The sequence below is a fragment of the Notothenia rossii genome (genome assembly GCF_949606895.1).
Source record: "Notothenia rossii genome assembly, chromosome: 6".
Lineage (NCBI taxonomy): Eukaryota > Metazoa > Chordata > Actinopteri > Perciformes > Nototheniidae > Notothenia > Notothenia rossii.
In genome coordinates, this window is record NC_136909.1 from 32,274,730 (window position 1) to 32,287,563 (window position 12,834).

At 41.0% G+C, this 12,834-nt stretch overlaps 1 protein-coding gene and 1 long non-coding RNA gene across 2 annotated transcripts in view; one reads left to right on the forward strand and one right to left on the reverse strand.

The window, feature by feature from the left end:
- Nucleotides 1-12,834, reverse strand: part of LOC307044809 — a 449,985-nt gene that overhangs the window by 194,242 nt on the left and 242,909 nt on the right. The gene's annotated exons all lie outside the window — the stretch shown is intronic.
- adamts3 (ADAM metallopeptidase with thrombospondin type 1 motif, 3) overlaps nt 1-12,834 on the forward strand; it is a 201,035-nt gene that overhangs the window by 122,137 nt on the left and 66,064 nt on the right. The window contains exons 8-10 of the mRNA XM_079690199.1: nt 3,367-3,472; nt 9,372-9,515; nt 12,000-12,132. Coding sequence (XP_079546325.1) covers nt 3,367-3,472; nt 9,372-9,515; nt 12,000-12,132 — 383 coding nt within the window. The remainder of the gene's footprint in view (nt 1-3,366; nt 3,473-9,371; nt 9,516-11,999; nt 12,133-12,834) is intronic.

Consider the following 12,834-nt stretch of genomic DNA (forward strand, 5'->3'; position numbering starts at 1 on the left):
AAACCCGCCCCAGCCGGGGAGGAAGACGGGCGGATCAGACCTGCACGAAGAGAGGTGTCAATGTACTCCTTCATAGCCTCCTTCTCCGGACCCGAGATGGAGTATAACCCACCCTTCGGAATTGGAGCCCCAGGTAACAGATTGATGGCACAATCATACGGCCTATGAGGAGGAAGGGAGGTGGCGCTCACTTTACAAAATACCTTGGCCAGGTCATCGTAACAGGGGGGAACAGAAGTTAAATCTGGGGTTTGATTCTTGCGGTCCAGGCTATGTTGAGTATTAGTAACCCGATCGGTACTACATTCCCCAGAAACCCCTCCTACTGCCATGTTTCCCACACACAATCCTGTGAACACTCCTGCCCCCACCCCTTAATTTTACCTGACCGCCAATCAACATAGGGGTTATGCTTGGTTAGCCAGGGAAAACCTAGGATGAGAGGATGTTGAGCAGAATTAAACAGGTGAAACGACATGAGTTCACAATGATCATCAATCATGATAGTGACGGGTTCGGTCTTGTGTGTGACATGAAATAGAAGTTTGCCATCCAGAGCACTGGCTTTCAAAGGGGACGACAAAAGTTCAGTATTAAGTCTCAGTTCATGAGCCAATCCCCAATCCATCAGGCTTTCGTCAGCCCCAGAGTCAATTAACACTTTTTGAGAGTTACTTCTTTCATGGCAGATTACCTTTATGTTGGTCAACTTGCGGGGAGGAAAGTCTGCCGTGGAAAGACGGCTCACCAGTGCCCTCCCTTTCACTGGTGAGCCCCGTCTTTTACCGGGCATCCAGAGAGAAGATGACCTTGTTGACCGCAGTAAAAACATCTTCCCTCCAGCAGGCGGCGCCGCCGCTCCTCCGTGGACAGCTTGGCACGTCCCAGCTGCATTGGCTCCTCGGCCTTGTTGGGGGACGCTGATCTCTGGGATGGAAGGAAAGAGGAACGTGGCATGGCAGTCTCCTGAGAGTGAGAAGAGTAGGAGTGCCCTCTAGGGTGGAAATAGGGTAGTGCAGCCCTGTCCTTCTCCCGTTTCCTCTCAGCAAGTCTGTTATCAATCCTTATGGACATGGCAATGACAGAGTCTAGTTCCACTGGCAGATCCAAGGGTGCCAGCTGATCCTTAATAGGGTCAGAAAGCCCATTAATAAAGGCATCGAACAAAGCAGAAGAATTCCAGCCACTATCGGCCGCAATGGTGCGAAATTCCACTGCGTAGTCTGACACACTGCGTCTTCCTTGACTTAACTTGTAAAGAGCCCGAGCTGCTTCCCTGCCTGGGGACGTGTGGTCAAAAATGTTCGTCAGGGAGTCCGTAAACTGTCCCAAATACTCGCATATCGGCGAGTCACGTGACCATTCAGCCGTAGCCCACGCCGCCGCTCGTCCGGTGAGATGGGAAATCATAAAAGCCACCTTGGATCTCTCCGTGGGAAAGGCTGTCGGTAGTTGGCTATAATGTAAGCTGCAATTCACCAGGAATGGACGGCAGTCATGGGATTCCCCGGAAAACTTCTCAGGCGGAGCCAGGCGGATTGACACGGTGTGGGAAGCGGGCGCCGGGTCCGCATTCGCTTCGGGTCCGGCCGGAGGTGGGTGTGAGGGCTCAGTCTTGAGGTGAGCGAGCAGGTGGTGGATCTGCCCCGCCAGGTGGTTAATCTGGTTTGTAACAGATGACTCGAACTCCCTCTGGCTGTCTGTGACGTGTGATACTCCCTGCTGGATGGCCGTTAACTGATCCTCCTGTTGAGCGAGGCGGCCTCCCTGAGAGCGAAGCGCTGCTCTCAGCTGTTCAGAGTCGGCTGGGTTCATGTTTAGGCCAGTTCGTACTGTTACGACTGATTAAACGGGTATGAACTCAAATGCACAACTCACAGAATTTAACAAAAAAAAGGTTTTATTCAAACCAAAGCTCAACGATAGTGGTACAAAAACAAAATCACTCTTAAAGAGGAAAAACACTAGGAGCATGAACAACAAAAATACTTAAACAAGACGTGGCTCAAAGCTCTGCTTGGGGTTAATCCTGGATTGCTAATGCTGGTGGTAGTCACAAGGAACGAAACGAACTGGCACAGGACAAAGGGAGACGAGGACAATAAATACACCAGGTAATGGAGAACAGGTGGAAACAATCAGGGGCGGGGTCGACAATCACAGGAGTGGGAGACACACAAGGAAGGGAGGTCAGAGTATCTGAAACGAGAGGGAAGGTTACTATTCAAAAATAAAGGGGAAAATCACTAGACCAAGACAAAAACTAACTAACATAATTTGCGAGACATGACAGTAGTGTGGAGTTGCATTAGGTAACGCGAGATACGGCTGATACTTGCGCATTAGTTTCTGTTATGGATCAGTATCAACAGTCCTGCCAGTAACGTTACTATATTATCAATGTTACTTTAGTTATAGCCTGATATATGATAGCTAACTTTACAATATTGTGATGTGACGTTAGCTAACATTCTGTAGCTAACGCCGGTCACTCACCAAGATAGCTGCCCAGTTCTCCACTGGTTCTCCTCACACCACAGCTCAATTTCTCTCCGATGGCCGTTATTTCTTCTAATCCTTGGCTGCTCCTGGTCTCTTGGACGCCTAGCAGGCTCATAATTATAAGGTTGTGGTCCGTCATATGCATTCGAAAATTCATGTTCAACTTCTTCTGTGTCTTCTGTGTCGAAACTAGCATTGGGATCCATGTTTATTAATACGTTACACCGGCCGCTCTCCCCCTTGTGTCCCCCGTGTTACGTCACACGCGGGAGGTCACGTGCCGAGGCTTTTTTATGCGGAAGTGAACATTTCTTACAAAAACCAGATGTCACTGTAGTGTATATTTCTGTATATTTTTTTGAACATCTAGTGTATTCATCATTTTCCTACACATTTATTCACAGGTGTCTTTAACCTGGAAGTTGCTCTTTAAGTTCTAATATTTAGTTTGAAAAAAACCAAAACACAAATCCTGTCAATCACAAAATTTTAACGCTCTTAAGAATACGCTACTCTATCATTTATTTGTGGGAACATACTAACAAAATGAATCATGCTGTTTTGAAGAAAACTTTAACCTACCATTTGAGACTGTATACTTAATATAAATGTTTTAATGAAATAATAACTCAAGTAAAATATTTCTTTCATATACTTCTATACAATTTGATCCCCGGCTAAAAGATAGAATTCAAGTTTAAAACACATCCGCATTGGCTTCACTTTCCAGAACCCCATACTTCAAACCTAAGGACTATTTTTATACATTTTGGAAAGTATTCTCAGTGAAATAACCACAATCAGATTTTTCTCATTCAATACATTCTTATAATAGCCTCCATCCTTCCTCCCGATGTCTTTCAGGTTATGCTCCAGTCACAGGCATGTGCCACCCAGTCCGGAGCTGCACCCTCAACCATGAAGACGGCTTCTCCTCGGCCTTTGTTGTGGCTCACGAGACCGGACATGTGTAAGTTCTTGTTATGTTATTTATTCTCTGTCCTTGTAGGTGTTTTCTGAGCACCTCTATACTCCATTACTCTTCCCTAGGGTACGCTGTGTTGTGACAGAAGAGAAGGGAAGTTATTCTCCCTCTGCTGAATAACACAGCCTCATAAGACAAACTTGTGTGAATGTCTCCCCGGGCCCCGTTTCCATGTGATCTCTGATTGTGTGTGATCTCTGTGTTGGCCTTTATAGTAAGCAGACTGGACCTCAGCACCCTGACAGTGAACATGCCTTTATCAAATTTAAATGTTTGTTTATTGATCATATGTCCAAAAAATACATGCACTCTGAAACAGTTTATCCCCTTTGTCCTTTACCCACCCTAGAATACATATTGTACATTGCCCCAGTGTAAAATGAGACATTGCCACTGTATGTACTAGGTAGGGATGCCAGAAACTGACCATGATCAAATTCGAAAATCGGACAGCCCTGGCGAATATTAATCGATTATTCGAATAATCGAATAATCGCTTGCATCCCTAGTACTAGGCCTCAAGAGCCTTTCTTGTGCTGGCAGACACAGTAACATACTGGTGGGGCGCACTTCGCACACACAAAAATAATTCCACACGCTCCGCGCTCACCTTTTGCTGGGCCCGCGTGCCTTAGCACCGCTGCTATGACTCCATCCTAGGGGAAACACTGTAACTCAAACAAATGTCACTGTTGAAGTCTACACCAAAGCAACACTACTATACTGTATCTGACTCACACACACACATGTGTCAAACACAACTGGAAGCATATTTGAAGACTGCGAATGATGTTAATCCAGAAATACTCACCACAACACACTGATCAAAATGATGACTGTATTTGCAGACATGTCACTAGGCAACAACTAGGATTCCTGCTGAAATGAAATTCTTTTAGGATGTGAAGATCTAATTTCCCTTGGTTATTTATGTGGCACAAAAAAGTAGAGACAGAAAGAATACTGGAAATGACTGATGAATGTGTATGTATTAAGAGAGCTTAATACAGGCTGTAATCACTTATTGTTTGCTACTGTAGTGCTCTACATTTAATTCATAGTCTCTCTTTGTGTTATCAATCTTTTATTTGAGTATTATGTTTACAACATACAAATGCTACATTCAACGTTCATTCATTTGTTCAATTACATTTCCCTCCAGGTTGCTATGACTCAAAACATCATTTCAGATTTTTTCATTCTATATAAAGACCTTTTTGCTTTCTTTTAATAACAACACATTTAGAATATATTTAAAAAAATCCTGTTGACATTATTATTAACTTCAAAAAGGTATAAATGAACATTAAAACAGTTGGACTTTAAGGGGTTATAGCTCACAATTTATAGAGCGGCTGGACAGCTCTGTACATTCCTCTATATGTTCAGATTCATCCGATCAACAGCAGTTTTTGGAATTGTTACTTTATTGTCTGATCTTGTTGAAATTGAAATGACTTTAAAAAATGGGAAGCAAGACGTCAGAGTGAGAAACGATAAGCAGCTGTGGGACAGACTCAACAAGCTATGACGGCAAAGACCCGTCCTGCTGAAATGTCCACTACTGAAACACTGAATCCCTCGTTGCGGTTGTTGCTCTGCATCTGACCCTGGGGCCAAGTGAACCGAGGGTTTCATCTACAGGCATCAATACACCTCTCCTGAGGGGACAAATATATGAAAACAATTAGAAACCAGGAGCTCGACAGTACAGACACACAGCTGTTGTCAGATTCAATTATTGAAACATTTGAACTCTGGCTGGTTTTTTTGCCTCAAAAACATCTTTGGCCTGGTGAAAGCTAAAAAAAAAAAAAATTAGTCTTGTATGCTCTTTTTGTATTCATAGTTCTTATTCTTACTGGCAAAACATTTGCATCACAAGCAAAAAGAACATTTTCTAGAGCTGATATAAAATCTGCAGAAGCTCTGCATCCTTTTATGCATGTGTGTAAAAATAACTGAATAGGAGTTTGTGTTGGTGACACTGGAACATACAGTATTGACGCCTCATCTACTGACATCTACCAAAGTGTTTATTGATGCTCACTATCTGTTGGCAGAACATGACCTCTCATTCACAGCAAGAACAGCACAGGATGTACAGCAGTGCACAATGGACCAACCCGTTTCTATCCAAACTTCTTTTTCCAGCTTTCTCTTGTTGGTCATCCATGTTACGTGATGATGGGTGACAACAGAGACTATATAAAAATGTGTATGAAAAAACACAACCCTAGCAAATGATACATAATGATTGACAAAACCCACAGGGGCTGCCTGCAGTATGATAATAATAATAATAATAATGGGTTTAATTTATAACGCACTTCATATCTGAGTTCAGATCCTGAAGTGCAAGCATTTAGCATGGAACAAAATAAAAACGTTACTCAAAATGGTAGAATGAATAAAAAGCAGTAAAAAAAATTATAAAAAAATTAAAGGGTAGTAATACATACGAAAAAAGGTGTAGGAGATGGCTCTACTGAACAGATGGGTTTTGAGGCCTTTTTTAAAGCCTCCACCGTCTGTGGTGCTCTCATGTGCTCGGGGAGAGCGAGGCAAGGCAAGGCAAGTTTATTTATATAGCACTTTTCAACACAAGGCAATTCAAAGTGCTTTACAAAAAATGAAAGACGTTAAGAAAATGGCATTTAAAATCAGTCATTAAAAAAGAAAAGCTAATAAAATAAACATTAAAAGAAAAAATACATGGATAAAAGTTACAGTGCAGTCTAAGATATGAATAGTTCAATTAAAAGCAGCGACAAAAAGAAAAGTCTTCAGCCTGGATGGCAGCGGACCTGCAGGTTTCCAAAGACTGGGAGCAGCCGAGCAGAAAGCCCGGTCTCCCATAGTAAGGAGGGGGGGGGGGGCTTCTTTATGAACCTTTTTCCTTTATGGCTGTTTATTGTCAGTTTATTAATACTAATAACAGTTACATTTATGACCTTGTAAATCCACGTAACAACAAGTCCACTGGATCCAATTATTTTTGATAAACAGCAACTGTTGTTTATCTTAAACCCTTCAGCTGCAGATATCAATACTCTGTGTACATCATAACTTATACATAAAAAAGCGGTTTGCATCATAATTTCTTCAGTGAGTTTTGAATTATAAAGTTTATATGAAGCCCGTTTTTCATCAAAGCAAAGCAGAACATTGATACATTTGTAGGAAAGTATTTATTATTAAGATATTTACCTCAGTTTTGTAGTGTTTTATAACAACATTTTGAAGATGAAAGTTCATTATTGACCTTTCCTACTTTGCCCACGCTCTCCTTCTATCTACTACTCAGACCCTATATCTCAGTTCTCCCCTGTGTCCCCCATGGAGCCCTCAAAAATGTTAAAAATAATGAAAACCTGGACAGTATCCTCGTACAGCTTGTCGAGAACTGTCTCCCAGCAATCTCTCAGCTACTCATCACATACATCATCAACTCCTCCTTCAACTCTAGATCATTACCCCCACTCACTCAAAATGGCTGCTGTCCCCCCCCCCCCCCCTTCAAAAAACTTGGACTCAACCCGGACATCATGAGTAGTCCTGCCACATTTCCAATTTGCCCTTTCTGTCTCAAATACTGGAATGTGTAGTCTCCTCCACCCATCTGAAAACCCTCCTCAACTCCAACAACCTATTACAAACCAGTATTTGTTCACAACACAGCACTGAATCAGTCCTCCTCAAAGTTACCAATGACCTCCTCCTCTCCTCAGACTCTGGACACCTCAGCATCCTCATCCTGCTCGACCTCACTGCACTTTTCGACACCATCAACCACCACCATCCTTCTGACCGGCACTGCTTTCTCCTAGCTTTCCTCACACACTGACAACAGTTCATTAACATTAACAACTGCACCTGCTCCCCTGTCCCAAGGTGTCCCCCGGGGTTCAGTGCTTGGTCCTCTCCTCTTGATCTTCTAGCTTCTTCCCCGTCAAATCATGCACTGCCCTGGCCTTCACTTCCACTGCAACGCAGATGATACTTGAATGCAATGCAACTTCCTCAATCAATCCCAAATGAATGTCCACAAACAAGTTCATTCTATAACATTTCTCAGACATCATGGTCGTAGTCAACAGATGATGTCTGCTCAGTTCTCATGGAGATGGGGCTGGTAGATACTAGATAGTTTGATTTTAACCATAAAACGTTCAGGACTTCTGTTATGAAAAAATAAATGCTATTTTAGAATTGGAAATCGGCCTGATTGACACATTCAGTATGAGTGAGAGTGCATTAAAAAAATCATCTTTGACTTTGTTCCTCTCTGGGCTTGTCCAACTACCAGAGATAGACCCAGACTGGAGGGCTTATATCTCATCTGGCCTTTGAATGCCCTGTGATCCCACATGAGTTTATACCACTATATTCCAGCCCTGAGTGAATGGGATAAAGTCGTGTGATAGAACAATACAAATCTACATCTGCTGGCGAAAACATTGTCAAACATCTCATACAAAGAATCAAAGAACTCAAGGAAGCAGCTGTTACTAACGGCAGTGGTTCAGTCTGTAGGGGATTGGACCGGTTCACGTTCCGATCGGAACAACAAATATGGAGTGTGGACTGGTACTGGAGAGGAGCCGTGTTCACCTCCTGGGCCACTGCCGAAGTGCCCTTGAGCAAGGCACCTAACCCCCAACTGCTCACTGGCGCCGGCTAGACTGGCTGCCACCGCTCTGACCTCTCAACTGCATGTGCATGTGTGCATATAACTGTGTGTGTATTTGTACATGTGCATGATGTACACATGTAAAAAGTGTGTACTGTGTGTACTGTATGTACTTGAATGTATAAAAACAGAGTGGAAACTGATTAATAAAGGTCCCTTCTTCTTCTTCTTCTTCTTCTTCTTCTTAACACTCCTGCAATGTCGGCAGTTAAGTTTGATAGTTCGTCAAACATTTTGAATATATTAATTCAACCATCTTCTTGAGATTGGCTGCCAATCACAAACGACAACTTGTGATCGTGATACCGGTACAACTGTGGCTGCAGACATTTGTCATCTTTTCTCATTGCATTTCCAGTCTCTTCCGTTCACTCTCATATATATGCACAGAATTTCCAAAGGAATAGGAAATACCAATGGGTTCAACTAAACCCCCCAGGTTAATTCAATAGGACTTACGGTGAGTCTGTGTTTGTAAAAGATTTAGAGTGAAGAAGAGAACCCCTTGGCCTGCATTGTATAAACAGCTCCGAGGTCAAGTGTTGCAATGCATTATTTATATTTTAAAATGTAGTTTTGCAGAACAAGTTATTTTGCGGATAGATGTCTGAATGCCAATTTTCTATTGCCTGGTAAAACAAAGTCAGATATAATTTTGCAATATTTACGTGATACTTTATGGGTGACATATTACTAATGCTATGTACTAAGTGTTTGTAATGCAATACTGAAAACAAATTCCACTGGCTTAAGTGAAGTGACATGATAAAATGCATTATTTGTGTCTTTTATGTAACATGTGGCCTTCAGATTATTATGAAGGGATTTAGGTATGGTAATATTTGAATGATACAAATGTGCACTTCTTCACATTTGTATCATTCCTAAAGGGAGCACATTTCTACCTTCCAAGATGTCAAAAGCCCTCAGGCTACATCGTGACAAGCTTTCAAACATCCACCTGCTGTAGAAAAAAAATAAGTGTCAAAAATGTAAGAGTTTTCACATTATGTAGAAGTTATCTGTTTATAACGATAAATTATTTGAGTAATTTAGGTTGTTTTCCACTTCAGTCCCCCAATATGTCAAAGGTGTTGAATCAGCGTATTTACTTAAAAGTCCTTGGGCATTTGTCAATCTTGATAATCTGCAGTTTTATAAGTATATCCTCATGTCTCTCTTTGGGAATAGGCTGGGCATGGAGCACGATGGCCAAGGCAACCGCTGCGGAGACGAAACTGCGATGGGAAGCGTGATGGCTCCACTGGTGCAGGCAGCCTTCCATCGATACCACTGGTCCATGTGCAGCGGACAGGAGCTGAAAAGATACATCCAGTGAGTCCATGTTGGCAGTTTACATCCACAGATTGATCACTAATTTATCTATTATCTGGAAAGCACTCAGAGAACTCAAACCTCTATCAGGGCTAAAAAAGAAACATGTTTGACCGCTAGAAAATCTTTTTCATCTGCATCTGCTTTAAAAAAAGCATGAAGATATGTCATGCTAAATGGTTGCCATCATTTTTATTGGAATGAATATAAGCAAAGTGAATGTCAAATCATGATCATTAATTTATTGTGTTGCTTCAGCCATTTGTTAAGAAGAAAAGCTGATATATTTAGCTGATTTTTAACAAATCACATCTGAATTTCTTTGAAAACAACAGCATTGAAACATTCTGGCATAAGAAAAAACAAAACACATTTCTTAAAAATAAAAAGTGATTAGATCATTTGTTAAGAAAACTTTTGGAACCAATGGGCCGATATCTACAAAATGTTACAGTTCAGAAGCCAAATTCTAAAGTGCCCCATACTGTAATTGGTAACATGGTGCCACTATTTGCATCATAACATATTCCTATCAAATAGAAGTACTACAATTTGTTGAGCAATTTTTGGGAAATTCTCTTTAATAATAACCTTAGGCAACCTATATTTATAATGTCTTGGGAACACACTTAAGTGTACCTACATTAACACCATTAACCTGCAGCTGTCTTCCAAAAGCAATTAAACTGTTTGATATTCTGTTTGAAAACCAATACTTGCAATATTTTCCATTATCCAACAGTGACAGGACCTTGACTTTTTCATTGAGCTGCTCAAAAATCAATTCCTAACAGTGAAAATGCTCAGCAAAGTGAGAGACAACAATGGCTTTGTGAAATCAATCAGCACACAGTTTTTTTTAGAGCAGCTTCCGGCTATTTTAATTGAATCCATTGCAGCAATAAATCCATAAACGGTATTAAAAGTGTTAATGCTGTGTGATAATGTTGGATGATACAGCTTTGGTTCTGAGATGGAAAGAGAAAGCTTAGGTAGACAGCTGTGCAAAGATGTGCAAGGTGCTCATTTATCACTTATAAAAAGGAAAATACGATTTGTCAGTTTAACAAAAGGCGACCATGATGGCATTTACTGCAGCTGAGGCATTGTTCATCACCTGGCCATATGCAACCAAATGTGTCCTCAAACTGAAATACAGGTGCAGAACTGTCATTGAAAGAAGAAATGATACATGCTCTGTGAAAACTGTGTGTAGCATTCAGTTAGAATATTTGCACACAGGCTTTAAAGCATTGTATTTTCAAACAAACAGTAATTAGAAGCTGCAGAACAACAAAATGCTAAATTGTAGGATGCTTTGCTTTTCACTTAGAGCAAGGAACATACAGTGCATTTTCAAATAAAGTATTCGATAATGGCTGACTTTCAATCAATTGGTAAAAAGTCTTACATTTCAGATAACATCCATTTCTGCACCACTTACTTTATTGGTATATCAGCAGTCCTGTCGTATTAAACACTGAGCTGATCTGAGTTTTAGTCTGCCAACTTTGCATTACTGTCAAAGAAACACCTCCTGCCAGTGTTTTACAATCAAAGCCGTCATGTAAGCTTTGATTTTAAAACATCTGCAGAAGTTTGAGTCTCTGGGGGGATTTTAATGTGAAAAGATCTTTGCAGTAAGTTTGGAGTTGAATGTAAAACAATAATTTTGTTTAAAATGTAGGATATATGCTATAAAGTTGTGAGTATGAATGGACTGTTGTTTCCATAAATGTAATTATGTGGAAACCAGAAACAAAGAGTTACATTTCATTCAGTCTCTCTGTCTACACAGACATGTTGATAATCAGCTAAATTATTTAAATAATATATTCTTTTAACAGAAACTTGCAAAGTATTTTGTCAGCTTTTTAAATGTAAAATGAGCAAAACCTGCAGTAAAAGCCAAGTCTTGTTATTTGTTAGAATACTTTCAAGTATTTTAAAAACATATGACTATGATTTGTATTGTGTAGTCAGGCTAGAATTGTTTTGCACCTGTTAGCCTTAAAAAACCCTTAACAAGTCTATTTTTAAAGAATTTCAGTTTGACTCTTTCAAGTTTAACACAAGTTATGCCGCCAATCTTGCAATAGAAGAATACAATGAACAAATCAATGACTATAAAGTGAGAAACTGTTACTTACATTAAATAGATCATAACACCTGTATTTGATTATTGCCACATTACCCACAGCTACCTGCAGCTCTACTTGGAGTGTGATATTACACTGATGGATTTAATGCTGTAAGAATGTTATGCCAAATGTATCAAAGGAACAGTTTGAATTCACTGCAGCACATTTTAAACTGAGTAATCAGTTAGTGAGAAAGGTTTGACTCTTATATATGTCTATTTGGTCCTGTGATTAAAGTATTTCAAGGCCCCAGTAGACTAATCCATCTAGAGAAATGATTTAACGTTTTAAAAAATGTTCTCTTCAGTGCTTGACTTCGGTGTCACCTCTTCTTTCCCGACAGCACGTACGACTGTCTCCTAGATGACCCCTTCAAACACGACTGGCCGCAACTCCCTGAACTTCCCGGCATCAACTACTCGATGGATGAGCAGTGTCGATTTGACTTTGGAGTGGGCTATAAGATCTGCACCTCGGTGAGTGCTGCACTCAGGTTACCATTTGGAGGACTGAACAGTGTAGACTCAAAAAACCTTGTCTGTAAGAGGGCCCAATTTACTTTAAAATGATAACAACTTTAGTTGAGAAAAGCAGGTCAGACCTGCTGAGGCTCTGCAGAAAGCCACACAGCCGAGGATGATTGCAGTCTTCAGAGAAACTGATGTTCAAATATCAGCAGATTCCTCCAAGCAAATCAGATGCTAGATTCGGGAGCACTTCAAACAGATATCTGCTTACAGTCACACCTGCTTAATATTACATTGCGTTTAGCCGACACTTTTATCCAAAGCGACTTACAATAAGTGCATTCGACCAAGAAGATACAACCTTGAAGAAAACAGAATCATATAAGTACATCAGGTTTCATAGAGCCAAACATTTCAAGTGCTACTCAACTGGCTTTAGATAAGCCAGTCCTTATTAGTATACAAGTGCTTTGTTAGTAATTTAATTGCTCGAAGTGGAGTCTAAAGAGATGAGTTTTCAGTCTGCGCCGGAAGATGTGACAGCTATCATTCCACCACTTTGGAGCCAGGATAGCAAACCCACGTGTTTTTGCTGATGGGAACTTGGGTCACCCTCGCAGTGAGGGTGCAGCGAGCTGTTTGGCTGATGCAGAGCGGAGTGCACGTGCTGGGTGGGGTGTATGGTTTAACCCTGTCCTGGATGTAGGAAGG